The following is a 20838-nucleotide window of genomic DNA, read 5'->3' as shown; positions in this document are numbered from 1 at the left end:
CTGTTCTCACGGGTTGGACTTCCCCAGGTTATGTTGACAGACCAAAGTACAAATTTCATGGCTAAACTGATGCAGGATGTCTTAAAGTTACTAGAAGTCAAGTCTGTTCAGACATCGGTCTACCATCCACAGACTGACGGATTGGTGGAAAGATTTAACCGAACTCTAAAAGGGATGCTGATTAAATTTGTAGATTCAGAGAAGAGAGCCTGGGATGAACTTCTCCCTTTTCTGCTGTTTGTAGTGCGGGAAGTTCCCCAGGCCTCCACGGGATTCTCTCCGTTTGAATTGCTCTATGGCCGCCAACCCCGGGGTATCCCAGACCTCCTAAAGGAGTCCTGGGAGGAACAGCAGTCCCCTTCTAAGAATACCCTGCAATATGTACTAGACCTTAGGAAGCACCTAGATGTGGTCGGCCATTTTGCCAGGGAGAATCTTAGATCAGCCCAGGACAGTCAGGAGAGACATTACAATCAGAATGCTCGCATGAGAGTGTTTCACCCAGGAGATCTGTTGGAGATTGTTACCCAGTTGTGAGAGTAAACTCCTGGCCAAATGGCAGGGCCCATTGGAAGTACTCCGCCGTACGGGTGATGTGGATTACGAGATCGCTCAACCAGGGTCCAGGAGGGGTAAACAAATTTACCATGTGAACTTGCTGAAACCCTGGAAGATGCAGCGGTCTCTATTCATCCACCCGGTGGAGGAGGAAACGGACTTGGGTCCTCAGCCTCCACGGGAGAACATCGTGAGTGACGATAAAATCCCAATGGGTAAACAGTTGTCCTCTGAACAAAAAGGGGACTTGTTAGCAATAATTACACAATTCCATGATGTTTTTCTGACTTACCAGGACAAACTAACTTAATTTCCCATGCAATCGAGACAGCACCTGGGGTAAAAGTACGTTCCCGTCCTTATAGGTTGCCTGAAAGTCGTAGGGCTCTGGTAGAGAAGGAGGTACAAGAAATGTTACACTTAGGAGTGATTGAGGAATCATGCAGTGAGTGTGTAGTCCACTAATTATGGTCCCTAAACCCGATGGGAAGGTAATATTTTGTGTGGACCTCCGAAAGGTCAATGCGGTATCCAAGTTTGACGCAAATCCGATACCAAGGGTGGACGAATTAATTGACGCCCTTGGTAACGCGGAATATATATCTACGCTGGACTTGACAAAAGGATACTGGCAAATACCCCTAGAGGAAAAGTCCAAATGCAAAACAGCCTTTGCCACTCCCATGGGTTTATACCAGTTTGTGACAATGCCATTTGGACTGCATGGAGCCCCAGCCACATTTCAGAGACTCATGGATAAGGTACTGAGGCCCCATAGGAATTATGCCGCAGCCTACCTAGATGACATTGTCATTTATAGTAAACACTGGCGGGCCCATCTAAATAGGCTGAAAGCGGTCCTCAAATCTCTAAGAGAGGCAGGGCTCACAGCCAACCCTAAGAAATGTGCCCTGGGTAAGGCGGAAACCAAATACTTAGGGTATGCAGTGGGAGGTGGAAAAGTAAGGCCACTAGCCGACAAGGTAGTTGCCCTGAAAGAAGTTCCGACCCCCCAAACAAAAACGCAGGTACGCACTCTGCTGGGTTTAGCAGGGTACTACCGGCGGTTCATCCCCAACTATTCGGAAGTGGCAGCCCCTTTAACGGACGTCACAAAAAAGTGTGCCCCTACACAAGTGGTGTGGTCAAGGGATTGTCAGAGAGCCTTTGAGGACATAAAAAGGTGTCTATCAGAGGGTCCCATCCTTAGAATCCCAGACTTCAACAGCCCTTTTATAGTGCAAACAGATGCATCAGAGATAGGGCTAGGGGCAGTGTTGTCACAACAGTTTGAGGGAGTTGAACATCCTATCCTTTTCCTGAGTAGGAAATGGTTCCCAAGGAAAAAAAACTACTCAGTGATTGATATAGAGTGCCTCGCAGTAAAGTGGGCAATCGAGGCTTGGAGGCATTACCTGGCAGGAGTCCATTTTACTTTGGTGACGGATCATGCTCCACTGATGTGGTTAAATAGTATGAAGGATTCCAATGCTAGATTGACTAGGTGGTATATGGCCCTCCAACCCTTCTCATTTGAGATTCAGCATAGGCCGGGAAAAGAGAACACAAATGCTGACTTTTTTTCTAGAGAAGGGGTGGATGGTCGGGCTTCAGCCGTGCGTAGCCCCAGACACACACTAACAGGGGAGGAATGTGACAGGGTAAATAAAAGCCACCAGCTATATGCCTGGAAAACCTATGTCCCAGGCTGTAGACACATGGAAGCTGTGGAGAGAGTGGAGTAAGCTGCTGAAGAGATTACTGATACAAGGTCTGATTAGCAAAGTAGTTGAATTGTGAACTGTCTGTCCCCTGCATAGAAAAAGGGTAGCTACCTTATATATAGACTGTCTGCTAAAGAGAAACTGTTTTGTTTGGTTTGCTGAAGAAAAAGCCATTTTCTTTTGTTTGCTGATGAAAAGCTATTTTTTGTTTTCGTGTGCTGTATATCTTTTAAGGCTAAATAAATAAGTATTGTCAAGAAACCCACGTGTTTAGTTGCATGTACCATGCAACAGTGTCCTATTCAATATTGGGGTTTTACCATAATATTACTCTGCGCTTTATGCAGCAATGTTGGCAAATCTAGGCTGACCAAAATATTAGCCCAGTATAGACAATAATTTTCTGCTCAAAGTCCTCGTAGTGTAAAAGAGGATATAGATTTGCATAAATAGCTACTTTTTACAAAACCAGTAAGCGTGAATCAATTGTTTTCCAAGGATTTTCTAATATTACATCAAAATCACCAAGACAGAATTTTTGGATGGATTTGGTCATTTGATTTCTTACAAAACCCCCCAAATTCACCTGATTTCTATTCACCAGTGAATGACCAGTACATCTCCCATTATCAGTACCTGCGGTAATGAAAATAAAATGACTTGCACACAAATAACTGAAACCGGGATACCAATAGTAGCCATGGGGCTACCATTATAACAAAAGCATTGAAGATAATACACCAGATAATAAACCAGACAAAAGGACCAGGTCTCACAGTTTCAGACACATTAGTAATGAATTAACAACAGAATAAACATGTATAGAAAATTGTAATGCAATAATTCACATAACAACCGCTTACTGCATTTAGGTAATGTTTTGGGGGAGCATTAACCCCATGCACTGGGATGTATAAAATCCTGTGTCTGGATAGATCGCTTTATCACTTTTAACCCTTAAGCTGCCCTTATTTCCTGAATGTCACAGGCGCCGGCACTCTTGGGGCCCTTATGACATTGAGGGAATGTTATTTGATTTTTGCTTGTTGCCTAGGGAGAGATGGCGATGGGGTGGTGATCCACTTCCATTGTGTAGACGGGGGTATGGCCAACACCCCGTGAACTTCAAATCTTCTACGAATATCTATCTGCGGCTAATATAACACATTAATTAAATGGTTTCTCATGCAGGCTTAATACTTAACTTCCACTATCAACAGGCTAATAACTAGCTCAGTGCTATTGAACTGATAACTTTCACCACAATCAAAATCTCATTGTCTAACCCAGCAGTGCGCAAAATGGGGATGCGAGATTAACTGCGGGGGGCGCAGGGTTTACAGAGGATCCACGTGCTTCCCGTAGGCACTTAAATTAAGTGCAGGGGAAGCGGCGAAGGCCACTGTAAACCTTATCGTGGTTCAGCCGGCATCTGGAGACGCGTCGCCATGGCAACACTGAGTCAAATGACGCCGCGGGATCATGTGACGTCACGTTGCTATGGCAACATGGCGTCATGACGCCCAGACGCCGGGAACCACGGTAAGGAGGAGGGAGGCGAGCAAAGAGCAGGACAGCCGGCAGGGGGATGCAGGGAAGAAGATTGCGCTCCCCTGGTCTAACCAAATGAGTAGCTTCCAAATGCACATAAAGAACAGACTTCAGCACTCATTGTGTCAAATATAAATAAATACCCGCGTATCTCACCTCACAGTAAGATCTGTTTTCAGATAGCCATCATATTGGGTGTTCTTCTGGAGTGCATGCATATCCAATTCTGGACTTCCACATACAAGAATCTCAACTTCTTCTGGACGAAGCAACTATAAAATAACATCAGCAATTGTTTATTAAACAATTAGTTACTCCAAGCTGTCTAATAAATTCAAATAGCTTTTTTTCAAACCTATGAATGACTAAATATGTTCCTTTTCCCTTTCCATTATTTCCAAAGGTACAAGTCACTGAATAAAAATGAAAACATTCAAAAACTAAAATCATAATGTTTCCATGAAAAAGCATATGGACTTAACCATCTGGTAAAGTATTATCCTTACAGGACCATTATTACTGGGGACAGTTTTGATATTTTTGCATTTATCGTATTCTTACCATTAATGCATTGGAAGCACAAACACTGTGGAATCCAGAGTAGAAAGATGAGAACTGTTTGTAGATAGATTTATTGAGCAGGAAGTCAACATACAGTTGAACATATTCTAAAAAATGAAGAAAAAAAAATTCTTACAGCTATTGTATTCCCTAAATGTGCAGCATGACAAGAATTGAATGTTTAGTTCATGTGAATTATTTCTTAGTATTGTGCTTACCTTTTCTATTCTGATTGGTAACCAGAATTTTATCTCCCCCAGGTTTAAGGTTGTAAGATTTAATGACTCCAAACTCTTCTTGAAACACCTAGTCGAAAGATGAATGCGCAATTTAACTACAGACATCTGATTTATAGTATATACTCCACAAATAAAGCTTTTCATTATCATTAGTGGAGAACTAACCTGAAACGTTGAATAAAAATCTTCTTCCACGTTGCCCTCATACGTCAGTAGCTCACTTAATCCATGTGCAAGTTCCTAACAACAGAAGTTTAGAGGCTATAAAATATTTCTGTCTCTTGATAAGTATTCATGTTCTGCAAATCCATCACAATTTGAGTTTGTCTAAAGGGGCAGTTTCCCTACTGGATTTTTTTTTATCAACGCCCTTTTCTTTTTTTTCTTGGGTGGGAAGCAGATGGTTTCTGGAGTTCAAACATTATATGTTCAGCTCCATGGCCCCCCTGGTTCCTGAGATGCACACTAGGAAAGGAAACGCCGCAACCGTAAACAAACTGGAGGTTTCAAATCTCTCACATCACGCGGGCAACAGGAAGCCATAATGCCATCTATTTAATAAATGCGAGTCTTGGTGCTACCTTTTTTCAGTATGTATCCCTGGAACCAAGGGGTTCCCGAGCTGAAATGAGCACGGTTCAGCTCTAGGGGCCTCCTACTTCCCACCATTAAAATATATATATATATATATATATATATATATATATATATAAAAGAAAGGAAGGTTACAGGGGTCGCTTTAAGTTGAAGGTATTTACTAAGGAGTGCTACTCTATAAAACACCCACCAGCACTTCATAATCATGGCCTCTTGTAGCTTATTGACGGGAATTGGCTATGAGGTGTCTTCTGGCATGGAAGCACTTTGTAAATATGGCCCATTATGCTCAAGATTAAAAAGAGTAGCTTTGTGAGAAGATATTGTTATGATTTTCCACAAAGTAAAGATTAGGCCATAATACTGTACATCACAACTATAATAAGAAAATCAATAAACAAAAACCTATACACTGAATCCAAATATCATTTTATTATCTATAGATTATGAAAAGTATGAAATAATACAGGATGAGTACATATGCAAAGCTTAAATTGGGTTCAAAGATTCAAAATCACTTGGTAGCAAATCAAGAAAGTGGCTCTAATCATTTTAATATAGTCAAAAGTAATCAAAACGGCAGGAACAAAAACAGCACCAAGATACTACACCTGTTTCCATATAATACATTTGCATTATAAGGTAATATTCCTCTGCTGTTTCACCTTTTGGCTACTTAAGTGGGTGCTCACCATCTTTGACTTTTTGTAATCAAATATTAAAATACACCAAAGTGTTGGCTGTGTGTGTAACAATTACATGTGATAGTGGAGGCATTACAATGTTTCATTGTGGGGCAAAGGGCTTTTGACATTTTTTAACTGATTTTTTTACATTTCCCGTGTATTAAAACCTAATTTATCAACAGTCAGCTGGAAATTATCTTTTCTGGCGCTGAGGTGAGGTGTAGAAGATTATGCTTGAAATTTCTTCTGTTGAGCTGTGACCTCAGGAAAAGGAGAAAAAAAGGACAAAACATGCAGGGAGCCTGCAATGGTGTATTACCCAAGCGATAACAAAAAAGGGATCCCTGACGAAGAGAGACATCATTTGTGCTTTCGAAACGCGTTGGAAGGTTGTTTGGCACCGTTGAGCCACCGTAGCAGAGGACCAATACTGGTGACGTCATCACGCCAGCGGATCGTGTGCATTCCAGGAAGCAATCTATGCAGGAGCACTGAATCGGATCCCCGGCTGCTGAGACGAATACACCACCATGCGAGCGCTGATATCAACGGCAAAGACCAATAAAACCAAGTGCTTATTTCCTATTCACTTTTGGTGAGTAGGTTTTCAATTTTAACCAGGCGGAGCAAAGAAAGGAACTATTGGACTAAGTTCCGAAGTGCAAGAGTGTGGATAGTGCCTAGGCACTTGTCCATTATTCATCCATTTTTATTATATTATTTGTATGATTATTATTATATGTATGTTCATTAATTGTTACCCATGGTTATTTTAACCTTGTTATTTTAAACTTTGTAATAAATTGCTCCTTCATTGCATTTATGTTATCCCTTGGGTAATACACCATTGCAGGCTCCCTGCATGTTTTGTCCTTTTTTTTTTCTCCTTTTCCTGAGGTCACAGCTCAACAGAAGAAATTTCAAGCATAATCTTCTACACCTCACCTCAGCGCCAGAAAATATAATTTCCAGCCTTCAATCCGATTCTGGGTAGAAGATACCAGAATAATCTTTTCAAGGCAGCTCCAGGACTACCAATTGGACACTGTATCTAAGGTTTATTATTGTTGTTTGCATAAGCGCTGATTATACACCTATTTTTTCACCTATCAACAGTCAGCACTACCAACGCCCCTTTACTTTAAGGCCTGGTCCAGGGTGAGAGCGCGCTCGCTTGCACTCAAGCACCGTGACGTCAGGCTCTCATGTTGCCCGGGTGATCCCTGGCCAGCTAGTTGCTCACGTGGGGGGGGCGTGCCGGTGACATCATGTGAGCGGTTTGTCCTCATTGGCTGAACCACGCACGTGACCAGGGCAAGCACGACAAATACAAAAATATTTGTCTGTGCAAGCATCGCGCCTCCCCACGTGCACACAGCATGGACCCTACAATTTAATTTCACTGTTTTGATCGCACGCTCGCTTTCACCCTGGACGAGGCCACAGGAACAAAACATTCAATATCCTACAGAACATGTAGAAGAACCCGGAAGAAAGCGCAGAGAAATGTCTCCAGTGGTGCAGTATATCAAGCAATTTAATAGAAATTTCGGATCCTACAAAGTTCTCCTCCTTACCTTTAAGGCTCTTCACTCATCTGCTCCATCCAACATAACAGCTTTGATCTCTCGCTATGCTCCTGCACGCTATCCATAACGGTCTCCTCTCCACCCCTTTCACCTCTACAGCTCTCTCTCGCCTTAAACCTTTTTCCATCACTGCCCCTTACCTGTGGAACTCCCTCACCCTCAGTATACTTCAAGCACGCTCCCTGCCCACCTTTAAGACAAACATTAAAACTCACCTCTTAAATGAAGGGCTCCAATAACCTGGACTCGTGGCCACTATCCCAAACTCGCAGTCGTTCCTATCAACCATTGTGGCCAAGCACTGCCATCTACTGCACTCATTCCCTCACCTGCTGTCTCTAAGTCTTCCAACATATCATGTAGATTGTAAGCTCTCCGGGGCAGGGATTTCCTTTCCTATTGTGTGACTTTGTTGTACTTCTTGTATTATAATTCCCTGTACTGTTAATTGCCTCTTTTGTAAAGTGCTGAGTACACTGTGGGTACTATATAAATAAAGCTGTACATACATACATATTCACTGAAGGACATTTTTTTTAAACTATTTAATTCAACCAAGCAACATGAACGGGTTTGTAGCGATCTGTGAAAGAACTCTGCCTGTAGATGTGCGTTAATGAGCAATTGAAACCAGATCAACGGCAAGTGTACAGTATGATTTCTTTTTGTTACAAACCAGTGGCTAATCTTGTACTCTCACTGTAACCGATTGCCTACATTGAACAATATAATTGAAGTGTGCCAAGATGTGACTGTATATTCCTATAGTCTTTAGGGCAGTGCAAATTCACATTTGTTGAAATTCAGCATGATAAAGTCTTTACTTACTGGCATGATCTGATACAGGTCATCTAGCGTGACAGCTCCGATACCTACAGGTATGTTCTGGTCACAAGGAACTACAGGAGGGCTCAACAGCTTCTTATAACAGCAGGGGGGGAAGCGAATATCCAGGGTGATGCTGTTATACACAGCTAGTCCCATGAGCTTGGCATGTTAAGTATAAAATACAGTAACGGATAGGAAAACATATACATTGCTACAGATCAAAATACAATCCTTGGCTTCTGAACAAACCAGGGACTGCAATATAAATCAGGAATATACATATATATCACACAACTCTCCAAACAAGCCCTTTTATTTTCTAAATGATAACAAATATTACACACAAGGAAGGAAGACACATCAGGGAATGAATATGAAGGTAATCCTGGAGCAAATCCGGTGCAAAGAGAATCAATTTGTTATCAATTTTATTTATCAAGGTTCTTTGCTCCGCTTGTGCACCAGCGTTACCCAGGGTCACTTTGCTCCGCTTGTGCACCAGCGTTACCCAGGGTCACTTTGCTCCGCTTGTGCACCAGTGTTACCCTGGGTCACTTTGCTCCGCTTGTGCACCAGTGTTACCCAGGGTCACTTTGCTCCGCTTGTGCACCAGCGTTACCCAGGGTCACTTTGCTCCGCATGTGCACCAGTGTTACCCAGGGTCACTTTGCTCTGCTTGTGCACCAGTGTTACCCAGGGTCACTTTTCTCTGCTTGTGCACCAGCGTTACCCAGGGTCACTTTGCTCCGCATGTGCACCAGTGTTACCCAGGGTCACTTTGCTCTGCTTGTGCACCAGCATTACCCAGGGTCACTTTGCTCCGCTTGTGCACCAGCGTTACCCAGGGTCACTTTGCTCCGCTTGTGCACCAGCGTTATCCAGGGTCACTTTGCTCCGCATGTGCACCAGCGTTACCCAGGGTCACTTTGCTCCGCATGTGCACCAGCGTTACCCAGGGTCACTTTGCTCCGCTTGTGCACCAGCATTACCCAGGGTCACTTTGCTCTGCTTGTGCACCAGTGTTACCCAGGGTCACTTTGCTCCGCTTGTGCACCAGTGTTACCCAGGGTCACTTTGCTCCGCTTGTGCACCAGCGTTACCCAGGGTCACTTTGCTCCGCTTGTGCACCAGCGTTATCCAGGGTCACTTTGCTGCGCATGTGCACCAGCGTTACCCAGGGTCACTTTGCTCTGCTTGTGCACCAGCGTTAACCAGGGTCACTTTGCTCCGCTTGTGCACCAGCGTTACCCAGGGTCACTTTGCTCCGCTTGTGCACCAGCGTTACCCAGGGTCACTTTGCTCCTCTTGTGCACCAGCGTTATCCAGGGTCACTTTGCTCCGCATGTGCACCAGCGTTACCCAGGGTCACTTTGCTCTGCATGTGCACCAGTGTTACCCAGGGTCACTTTGCTCCGCTTGTGCACCAGCGTTATCCAGGGTCACTTTGCTCCGCTTGTGCACCAGCGTTATCCAGGGTCACTTTGCTCTGCATGTGCACCAGTGTTACCCAGGGTCACTTTGCTCCGCATGTGCACCAGCGTTACCCAGGGTCACTTTGCTCTGCTTGTGCACCAGTGTTACCCAGGGTCACTTTGCTCCGCTTGTGCACCAGCGTTACCCAGGGTCACTTTGCTCCTCTTGTGCACCAGCGTTATCCAGGGTCACTTTGCTCCGCATGTGCACCAGCGTTACCCAGGGTCACTTTGCTCTGCATGTGCACCAGTGTTACCCAGGGTCACTTTGCTCCGCATGTGCACCAGCATTACCCAGGGTCACTTTGCTCCGCTTGTGCACCAGCGTTATCCAGGGTCACTTTGCTCCGCATGTGCACCAGCATTACCCAGGGTCACTTTGCTCTGCTTGTGCACCAGCGTTACCCAGGGTCACTTTGCTCCGCTTGTACACCAGCGTTACCCAGGGTCACTTTGCTCCCCATGTGCACCAGCGTTACCCAGGGTCACTTTGCTCCGCTTGTGCACCAGCGTTACCCAGGGTCACTTTGCTCTGCACGTCCACCAGCGTTACCCAGGGTCAATTTGCTCCGCACGTGCACCAGCGTTACCCAGGGTCACTTTGCTCCGCTTGTGCACCAGCGTTACCCAGGGTCACTTTGCTCTGCTTGTGCACCAGCGTTACCCAGGGTCACTTTGCTCCGCTTGTGCACCAGCGTTACCCAGGGTCACTTTGCTCCGCTTGTACACCAGCGTTACCCAGGGTCACGTTGCTCCGCTTGTGCACCAGCGTTATCCAGGGTCATTTTGCTCCGCTTGTGCACCAGTGTTACCCAGGGTCACTTTGCTCCGCTTGTGCACCAGCGTTACCCAGGGTCACTTTGCTCTGCTTGTGCACCAGCGTTACCCAGGGTCACTTTGCTCTGCTTGTGCACCAGCGTTACCCAGGGTCACTTTGCTCTGCTTGTGCACCAGCGTTACCCAGGGTCACTTTGCTCCGCATGTGCACCAGTGTTACCCAGGGTCACTTTGCTCCGCTTGTGCACCAGCGTTACCCAGGGTGACTTTGCTCCGCTTGTGCACCAGCGTTACCCAGGGTCACTTTGCTCCGCATGTGCACCAGTGTTACCCAGGGTCACTTTGCTCCGCATGTGCACCAGTGTTACCCAGGGTCACTTTGCTCTGCTTGTGCACCAGCGTTACCCAGGGTCACTTTGCTCCGCTTGTGTACCAGCGTTACCCAGGGTCACTTTGCTCCGCATGTGCACCAGCGTTACCCAGGGTTACTTTGCTCCGCTTGTGCACCAGCGTTACCCAGGGTCACTTTGCTCCGCACGTCCACCAGCGTTACCCAGGGTCACTTTGCTCCGCTTGTGCACTAGCATTACCCAGGGTCACTTTGCTCCGCTTGTGCACCAGCGTTACCCAGGGTCACTTTGCTCCGCACGTCCACCAGCGTTACCCAGGGTCACTTTGCTCCGCTTGTGCACTAGCATTACCCAGGGTCACTTTGCTCCGCTTGTGCACCAGCGTTACCCAGGGTCAGTAGGAGGAGTTGGAGAAGAGTTTCTTGGCGCACATTTGGCGGGATGTTCCAAATTCTGTATCTGTGTGTGTGTGATTTTATTAAATATATCGTGAAGTACACTTTCAAACTAAAAAATAAATTAATACATATATTAAATAACTATTGTATATTAATAAAATAGGTATTGATGGGATGAACTATTAGACTTGTCTTTCATTTATGGTTTGTGATTAGTAACTATAGAAAACACTGCAATAAACATGAAATCGCAGTACAGCAGAGTATCTTAGTTTTGCAATCTATATTTTCTTCTTGAACGTTTTTCAACAACATACTATACATTTCCATGCAACTTTTCTGGATAATAGTAATCGTTAGACAGAAAGAGAAATTAGGAATATATATATATATATATATATATATATATATATATATATATATATATATATATATATATACATATATACATATATACACACACACACACACACACACACACACACACACACACACACACAACAATGGGATATAAAATTTGCATGTGGTGGGGGGTCATCAATTTTTCACTTATACAAAAACCCTATTCCACGCAGCCTGCAATTGCTTAAACCTTCCATTTGAGCAATAAAAGGATACTGTTCCAACTAGTCGAAACTCTGAATAGTTATCACATTTAAAGCTGCTGAACCAATGACAGTTTGAGTCTTTGTGATATGTAAACATACCTGTTGGAAGAAAAGCACATATACAAAATACTCAAAAATAAATTGATGATTCCCAGATAATATACACACACACACACACACACACACACACACACACACACACACACACACACACACACACACACACACACACACACACACACACACACACACACACACATATATAAAATCACACACACACACACACTACATATTACAGGCATACCCCGCATTAACGTACGCAATGGGACCGGAGCATGTATGTAAAGTGAAAATGTACTTAAAGTGAAGCACTACTTTTTCCCACTTATCGATGCATGTACTGTACTGCAATCGTTATAAACGTGCATAACTGATGTAAGTAACGCATGTGTAACAGGCTCTATAGTCTCCCCGCTTCGGTACAGGTAGGGAGCCGGTATTGCTGTTCAGGACGTGATGACAGGCGCATGCGTGAGCTGCCGTTTGCCTATTGGGCGATATGTACTTACTCGCGAGTGTCCTTAAAGTGAGTGTCCTTAAACCGGGGTATGCCTGTACTGAGTCTAAACCAACCCACTTAACAGCATTAGAGACAGGCTCTATATCTGTGCTCAGAAAAATACATCAGCCATATTATAATATTTGGTAAATCCAAGCATAACATCAAGTCCACAAAGTAACAGGTCTTCAATCAGAAAATGGGTCTTGCTAAGAACTAGTAGAGAAGAAGAAGCAGGCACACAGTCTTAATCAGCAATGAATAGGTTTAATGTGCCAAGAAATCCAACGTTTCGGCAGTGCAATACTGCCTTTCTGCACTGCCGAAACGTTGGATTTCTTGGCACATTAAACCTATTCATTGCTGATTAAGACTGTGTGCCTGCTTCTTCTTTTCTACTGGACTATTTTGGGACGTCAGGAGCTCCCCAGAACCAGCGCACCGGCAGCTAAGTACCCCACTATCACCTGTGTGTCTGAGTGTGTGCACAACCCTCTCTCTTGCTAAGAACTAGTCAGTATGATGCTCCGATTAGCTGTTATTTTTATACTGATCCAGCCACCATCATATTTTTGCCTCATTCTACAAGCAGTACACTGCCTGCACACCCTCTTCTTGGAAACAGCCTTCTAACCAACCCACTTGTGTGACATCGATACACTAATGATTGTAGTGTAAAGAGCTGGGGAAATGGCGGCTGCTCAAGGAATAACCTATTCCTAAATTGCATGTAAAGCGAAAGAGGAAGAGCGCACAATCCTAGTGCAAATATGAATGTATGACAAATGTATTAAAATAGAACAACCTAGGCCCGCTAGCAGAGATAATAAAATACAAACAATGTATAAAACTAGAGATAAACAGTACGACACCAATTAAACTGTAATCTCTCCAAGAGGAGAAAGAGGATTTATAACCTGTAGGGTTGCTCAATGTGTCTCTGGAGCAAATGATCGTGATGGATGGGCAAATCCCTAACACTCAAATCAGTGTCAGCAAGGGTCCCGTATATTAATCCAAGCGGTGAAATCAGAGGAAAAGGTAATACTACCAATCCGGCAAATTGTAGCAGAGCCAATTGCATCTTGTTGATAAATCTTTTACTACTACTTTTACTACTACTTGACTTCTGCTGGTATCCTGCTCCAGTGTGATCTGCGGTTGCAGAGGATCGATCGTTAGAGTCCCACGGTACTGCCTGACATCTGCAGTTACCCTGTTCCAGCGGTGAGGCTTTTCTGGCTCTGTGACGTCAGAAGATTGTCCTTATTCATCTTGAGCTTTCCCACTATTGCCTTGCCCACGGAGGTCCCAGCTGGGGGGTGCGCTATTGACGGATAGCCCGGATCAGCATAATTGGGACTCTCCGTTTCAGAAGCAGGAAGGTCAGTAATAAAAGATCAACAAGAAGCAATTGGCTCTGCTACAATTTGCCGGATTGGTAGTATTACCTTTTCCTCTGACTTCACCGCTTGGATTAATATACGGGACCCTTGCCGACACTGATTTGAGTGTTAGGGATTTGCCCATCCATCACGATCATTCCAGAATTTGCTCCAGAAACACATTGAGCCCCCCTACAGGTTATAAATCCTCTTTCTCCTCTTGGAGAGATTACAGTTTAATTGGTGTCCTACTGTTTATACATTGTTTGTATTTTATTATCTCTGCTAGCGGGCCTAGGTTGTCCTATTTTAATACATTTGTCATACAGTCATATTTGCACTAGGATTGTGCGCTCTTCCTCTTTCATTTTACATATACACATACGTTACAAATTAGGTGAAGAGAATCCTCATAGAGCTTCTAATCTAAATATACATATTATTATCGCTATGTTATTAAAGAAGTTCATTTGTATATGTAGAGCATGTGGCAATCTATAATTTCACATTCTTACCTAAACTGGCAATCGTTTTGTGGTCCGGTTATAAATCTGTCAAAATCCTTATTGTGTGTCTAACGAAATGGCTGCTTAAGGCATTGTAACTCAGCAGCTGCAACGTATCCTTATATTACTAAGATAACATTATCTATTGTTACAGTTTACAGTTCAAACTGCTGGGTAATTTGACAACAAATTGTCACAAAGGAAAGTGTTGCAAAGATCTTGCACTATTTGGGAGGTGGGTTAAAAAAGCTGCTGTAAAAATCAAAGGATGCTTTAAAACTCATTATAAATGGCACTAAGAGTTGAATAAAAAATAAATTTAAAAAATGCAGTCATTATTATCTAGTACTACACAACTGATTTATAAAATAAACATATGATTGCACATGTTTTGCTGCTTTAAACAATTTCTTGAAGTATTACTTGGCCTCCGAAGTTCTGTTGTAAAAACAACCAATTGTTTAGAAATATAAAATCTTACCATAGTCTGGGTGAAAAATTTGTCTGATCAGAAGAAGAAACCACTCTTTAGTCAGGCCACCCATGTCAAGTCCAGCTTCACCTACAAAGGTGACCTTCAACTTTTTCTTCAAATCTGCCCTTTTTCTCGTTAGCTGAGAAAATAAGTAAAACCACAGCCAATAAACAATACATACAAATGGCTTAACATGTCTACTCGTGTCCGAGTACCGATAACCAGACTACCGGCTTGTGGGTAAAATGAAAACACATTATCAAATATTGCGACACTAAGTATTATGGCTATGGCCAAACTAAATATATAAAATACATATGTATAGCTTTTAAACACATTCCCAGGTACTGCCCATGTTTCATTTTGATGTGCTACTCCTTGTGTATCCCAATACTCAGAGACAAGGGTCAGTGCCAATGTATCCATCAATTAACAAGTATTTCAGGAGGTGAGCGCTCTGCTGGTCTTGTCATGGCATTCAACACCCACGTATACCTGTATCTGCTGCTGATACTATAGTCACAGCATCAAAGTGAAACTATTTTACTATTAAAAGGTTACTGTTGGCAATTAATATTTATTTTGTCAAAAAATAGTAGACATTTGATCAGACTGCACAGTATTTAATTGCAATACATTTCTTGGACAGCAGCTATGATTTAATCATCACTCCAACATGGAGCAGTTTTTGAGCTCAGCACTCACAGTTAACCTACAATGCACTAGAAATGGAAAAATACCGGGACATGGCTCTAGCTCAATGGTAGAAAACAGGTGGTCCAGGGGCTGCATACGGCTCTCAGGGGCTTTACCTGCTGCCCCAAACCTCTGACCGTCCCAACAACCCACTCTCCCTCTCTTCCAGTGCAGAGGGAGCAGAGAGGTTGCTGCACAGAATCGTAGCGTCTCCATGTCTCCATGCTCCCTCAGCTGTTTATGGATAAAGTGCTGTTAAACACTGGCCCACTCCGAACCTGTGAAAATCACTAGTTCCCTGTGTAAGAAGGGGAGCGGGACAGAAGTTACCAACGTGTGTCGGCATGGTGCAGCCGAGTGGAGCAGGAAGAAACTTCTACCCATTACTACAGTATACAGTATGTGGGCACATGCGGCCCTTAAAGTATATCATGTTAGTACCACCGCTCTAGCTGAAGCATTAAAAAAATAAATGAACAGACTATGATAACATGGTCTCTTTAGGACAAATTGTTACTTACACCCCCCCCCCCCCTATGTAACCTCAATGAGTTTCATAGTGGTTAAATATCCAACATGTATTTGCTCTATGCTAAAGTTGCAATACCTATGTTGTTTCTCTATTTCGAATACTGTACATAACAGAAGCCCACGTTTTTACCGCTGCCAGGAACATGAACACTTTGCATAGGTGATAAATAATAAACTGAACCAGTGACATTACACGTTGCAAACTGAACTTCTACTTTATTGAGGTACTTGACCTTTTGTAAGCCAATTACTTTTATGACATATTTTTTTGTGTTATGGCTTTCATTGTTACATCACAGGAACAGGAAAGAATGCAATAGTAATGATCAAACACATTTGTACCTCATCCAGCGAATCACTGACCAGCTGCAATCTCCTCACTTTGATGTTCAAAAAAAGCATATTCATGTCGGGCTTTTGCCTCCTGGACACTTTATCCACAAGGCTTTGCTATTAGAATAAGAACATGCGGATTATTGTTAGCACTCTTGCAGGATGTCGGTATTGGAGAATAGGATGAGGTGTGTGGTTAGCATTATGGTTCTAGGTGCCGGTCAGTCTAAGATACCCTGTTGTCACTCAATGTACAGGTAGATAGTAGCAGAAGCAAAATAAGAAAGCCGCTAATTAGGGTTATGCCACTTCATCAGCTCACTGTCATAATACAGTCACCGTTTCATAGGTGCACATAACAAAAAACACAAAGTTTCAGGACCCATGTTTTTGCACCTACAGTATGTGAAGTTTAATAAATTACAGCCATGAGCTGGTGAAGAGGTAAGCCTAGTTTGCATCTGTCTTATTTGGCTTATTGTGCCATTGAGGTAAAAGGAAGTGTAATAAATTCATTGAAACTATACAGTCAGACACCCAAAGTAGAAATAAATATCAATTCTATATATTTTTACACATGTTCATAATTTGACAATGTTTAGGTATTGGTCACACTCAATAAAAAGGAAGTACAGCTTTAAATTAGACATTGATACAGATCCGAATTGGATATTTGTTTACACTTTATATATGGAGTATAAAACGTGTTTGGTTCACCAGAAGTCTGTATAAGCATTCATGTAATGGAATGTGTAATGTGTTCAGTACATTGCAAATTTATTGCGTTGGACTTAACCGCCCAGAAATAAACCCCAATAAAATTATTTTTAATTATTTATGCAACTAGATTTAGAAATATACAGTAAATCTGCATCCAATCGGCATGATGCATAATAAGTCAAGGGGAAATTAATATAATGTATATAGACAAAGACAAAAGTGATTCATTATAAAGGAATTACTCTGGATTTGAAATATATTTAACAGCTACCAAAAACCTAACAATAAAAATCACATTAAAAAAAATAGAAGAATGTACAAAGCATACTGAGCTTGTCAGGGCTACTAGGTGCTTGCGTGTTATTGAGGAACAGATGATGCAGCAATTCAACTTTTTTCCTGCTGTGAATCATACAGCAGTGTTTAAAATGTAATGAACATTTTTCTGTGTCCTGATAATGTTTTTACATTAATATTTGACAGAAAAGTATAATCATGGAATTTGGGGTGTACCTCGGCTGATAATGTTAAAAAGGTTTAATAAGATTAATGCTGAAACAGCATCACTGACACACTAGAAAGGAAACCTTTAGGAAAAAAAATTAAGATGCCAACTGCAGAATGAGTTATATTTATATTGCAATGCCTAATAATGAATACACGAAATATTCACGATAACTATAGATGTAGCGGCCATTATTATACCTGTTAGCACATCATCAAATAATGATTATTTGAAGGTTCTCTTTAAACGTTAGCACAGATTGAAATGTACCAAGTACTGTACTACCCACTCTCATTATGTCAATAGATACAATAACAGCCGCTGCATCTGTAGTTTAGTGATGCCATTAATAATTTAGTTTAGAAACCTTGCTTACGCGCGCTATGCTGATCATCTGTTGCTCGGAATCCCTCTGAATGACGACTTTTTTCGCCACAATGGAAATGATGAATGGAAACTGACAGAAGGAGAATCTGTAATAGAAAGATAAAAAATATAAAATAAATGTTTCCCATTCAACTTATGTCTCCCTTTGCCTTCTCTCTAGTTTTTGAAATACAAAATAATCTTGACAATTTTTTTTAATGAATAATTAACCCAAGACTTGAACATCATCGTCTTTTAAATGTCAAAGTTGTTGCGTTTAGTCTGTTTATATGTATATGCCGTGGCCGACAAATCACCAAAAAATCTACTCGCCGAACAAAAAAATCTACTCACCACCTAGTACCACATGTGTGCTGCTTGGGCCAATAGGAGCTCGCCACGATGTTAAATCCACTCGCCCGGGGCGTGCAAATGTATAGGTTTGTCGAACACTGTGTATATGTATATACAGTGGTTGACAAATCACCAAAAAATCTACTCGTCACACAAAAAAATCTACTCGCCACCTAGTACCAAACGTGTGCTGCTTGGGCCAATATTTACTCGCCCAGGGGTTAAATCCACTCGCCCGGGGCGAGCAAATGTATAGGTTTGTCGAACACTGTGTATATATATGTATTATTATTTTTACTGCCATGTCTTGGTACCTGCTCTTTCTTCTTGTACCAATCCCCCCACTGTTGGAAAAATGTACCCCTCTAGTCCCTTAAATCCACTTCCTCTCTAAGTTCCTGCAAGACGTGAATACCGCATCAAAACAACCAATACGTATGAATGCTGTCTAAACCAAAACGGAGTATAACTGAAAATAACAGAATACCTCTGCTGGCCGTGCTAGAGGAATAAATGAAGTATGTAAACACAGAAGAAGAAAAAGAAACCTCATGAAAAGCACTAAAGACATATAATGCAAAATAATGAAAAATTTATTAAATCAATATAAAAAGGAAAAAACAGAAAAACTGACTGAAACCCTAACTACTGGACTCAAAGAAATATATATGGACAAATAAAAAGGGACTAACACATAACACAGAAATTGGGAGAAAAATAAATAAACAAAACCTCAATCTATAAAACCACCATGGGGACACAAGTACCCATAGTGATTAACAACCGGCCGGTCATACAGAGAAGAAATGATTATAATTTAATCAAGGCAAATGCCCTAAACTCCAAACTGTGTACAGAGAATGTGTGGTGAAAGCCCACCAGGAAAAATGTCAGGAAGCACAGATAAACAGAATCATGGCACAAAAATCACACTGAAAATGTCTAAACACATATATAGAGGGGTTCATTACAGTGTTCTATATATGTGTTTAGACATTTTCAGTGTGATTTTTGTGCCATGATTCTGTTTATCATTTAGCTAAGACCCAGCCAGGGTAAAACTCTTATTTAGAGTTCCCTGCCCCTAGGAAAGTCTAGCTTTCGACCCCAGACCCCCAGTAAGTTAGCCTTTTTGTCTATGTTGTGTATCATTGTGTGTAAGCGAATTTGTGCGAGTAAATTTAAATTTATTTCATTACCTCGTTTTGCTCAGTGAATGATCCCGGTTAAAAAGGTGTAAATTGCTTGGTCTCACGTGACAGTAAGTCTCCCATCATACCACTTAGATTGTAAGCTCTCTGGGGCAGGGATTTCCTTTCCTATTGTCTGATTTTGCTGCGCTTATTGTATTATAATTCCCTGTACTGTATTCTTTGTGAAGCGCCGAGTACACTTTTGGCGCTATATAAATAAAACATACAATAATCTTCCAAGTACTGCGGTTGCAAGCCTCTTCTCCACGTTGCTCTAACAATTTTTCTCATTTCATCCTCCCATTTTAAGTTTCGTCGTTATCTTGGTCTTTTAATTCCCCGAGGAATCCAGTGGGATAACTTCTTTGCCCAACGATGGAAATTTCTTCTTGCGAAATGTCCAGATCACTGCCATTTTAATTTCTTCCCCCATGTCATGCCACAGACTTTGGTTTCGAACCCATTCGTTCATTTTTTTATATCTTCGGGTAATACCCAGCAAACATCTCTCCATACGTCTTTGCCTTGTCTGAAGCTTCTGAATTATCTTCTCATTTAGGTTACAAGTTCCACATCCACACGCGAGCACCGGAAGAATACACTGGTTGAAAACGTTTCCCTTACAGTGGAAGGTTCTCTTAAAAGATTGTATTGTTTCTGCCACATGTGCTCTATTCCATCTTTATTCTCCTACAGATTTCACTCACAAGGAACCCATGCATTGTTACTTGCCGGCCAAGGTAGACAGTCTTCAACTTCTTCAAGCTCCATCACATTTATTTTCCATTTTTCTATGTATATCTTCATTTATATAGCGCAATCCAGGTACATAGCGCTTTAGTACACATGTGACATAATATTATAACACAATGGGACTTAAAACAATAGGAAAAGGGTCTCTCTCTCTCATATATATATATCTATATATATATATATATATAGATATATATATATATATATATATATATATATATCAGTACCGTGTTAGCCGGTAATAATCAAAAAATAAATAGACGATACCGTTCTGTGGCTAACGAAATGCTTTTATTTGTGCGAGCTTTCGAGATACACTGATCTCTTCTTCCGGCGATGTTACAATGAATGAAGCAAGCAAAAGCTATACTATAAACAGTGTCTATTGGAATGTTATCTGTGCTGGTCCTTCCCCCGGTGTGGATGAGATTTATGGCTAGAGGTGTTAAATGGTTCCTGAAAGTAAGTGATGTAAGAGTGTGTATGTGTATCTGTGTGAATATAAATGAATGGAGAGAACACAG

The 20838-nt window shown here is 42.0% G+C and overlaps 1 protein-coding gene across 4 annotated transcripts in view; it reads right to left on the bottom strand.

Annotated features, from left to right (window-relative positions):
- Window positions 1–20838, bottom strand: part of HECTD2 (HECT domain E3 ubiquitin protein ligase 2) — a 120044-nt gene that overhangs the window by 10103 nt on the left and 89103 nt on the right. For 2 of the 4 annotated variants that reach the window (XM_075612860.1, XM_075612858.1), the window contains exons 11-19: window positions 18016–18121; window positions 16433–16540; window positions 14870–15002; window positions 11949–12037; window positions 8334–8492; window positions 4799–4873; window positions 4613–4700; window positions 4395–4501; window positions 3990–4105 (exon numbers count right to left, since the gene is read on the bottom strand). In XM_075612860.1, coding sequence (XP_075468975.1) covers window positions 3990–4105; window positions 4395–4501; window positions 4613–4700; window positions 4799–4873; window positions 8334–8492; window positions 11949–12037; window positions 14870–15002; window positions 16433–16540; window positions 18016–18121 — 981 coding nt within the window. Of the gene's footprint in view, window positions 1–2868; window positions 2919–3989; window positions 4106–4394; window positions 4502–4612; window positions 4701–4798; window positions 4874–8333; window positions 8493–11948; window positions 12038–14869; window positions 15003–16432; window positions 16541–18015; window positions 18122–20838 lie in introns of all 4 variants that reach the window. The other 2 variants (XM_075612861.1, XM_075612859.1) reach the window with 2 other exon arrangements.

This window comes from Ascaphus truei, chromosome 8 (genome assembly GCF_040206685.1).
Source record: "Ascaphus truei isolate aAscTru1 chromosome 8, aAscTru1.hap1, whole genome shotgun sequence".
Taxonomy (NCBI): domain Eukaryota; kingdom Metazoa; phylum Chordata; class Amphibia; order Anura; family Ascaphidae; genus Ascaphus; species Ascaphus truei.
The sequence above is the reverse complement of the archived record's forward strand: the minus strand, read 5'-3'. Positions and strand labels throughout refer to the sequence as shown.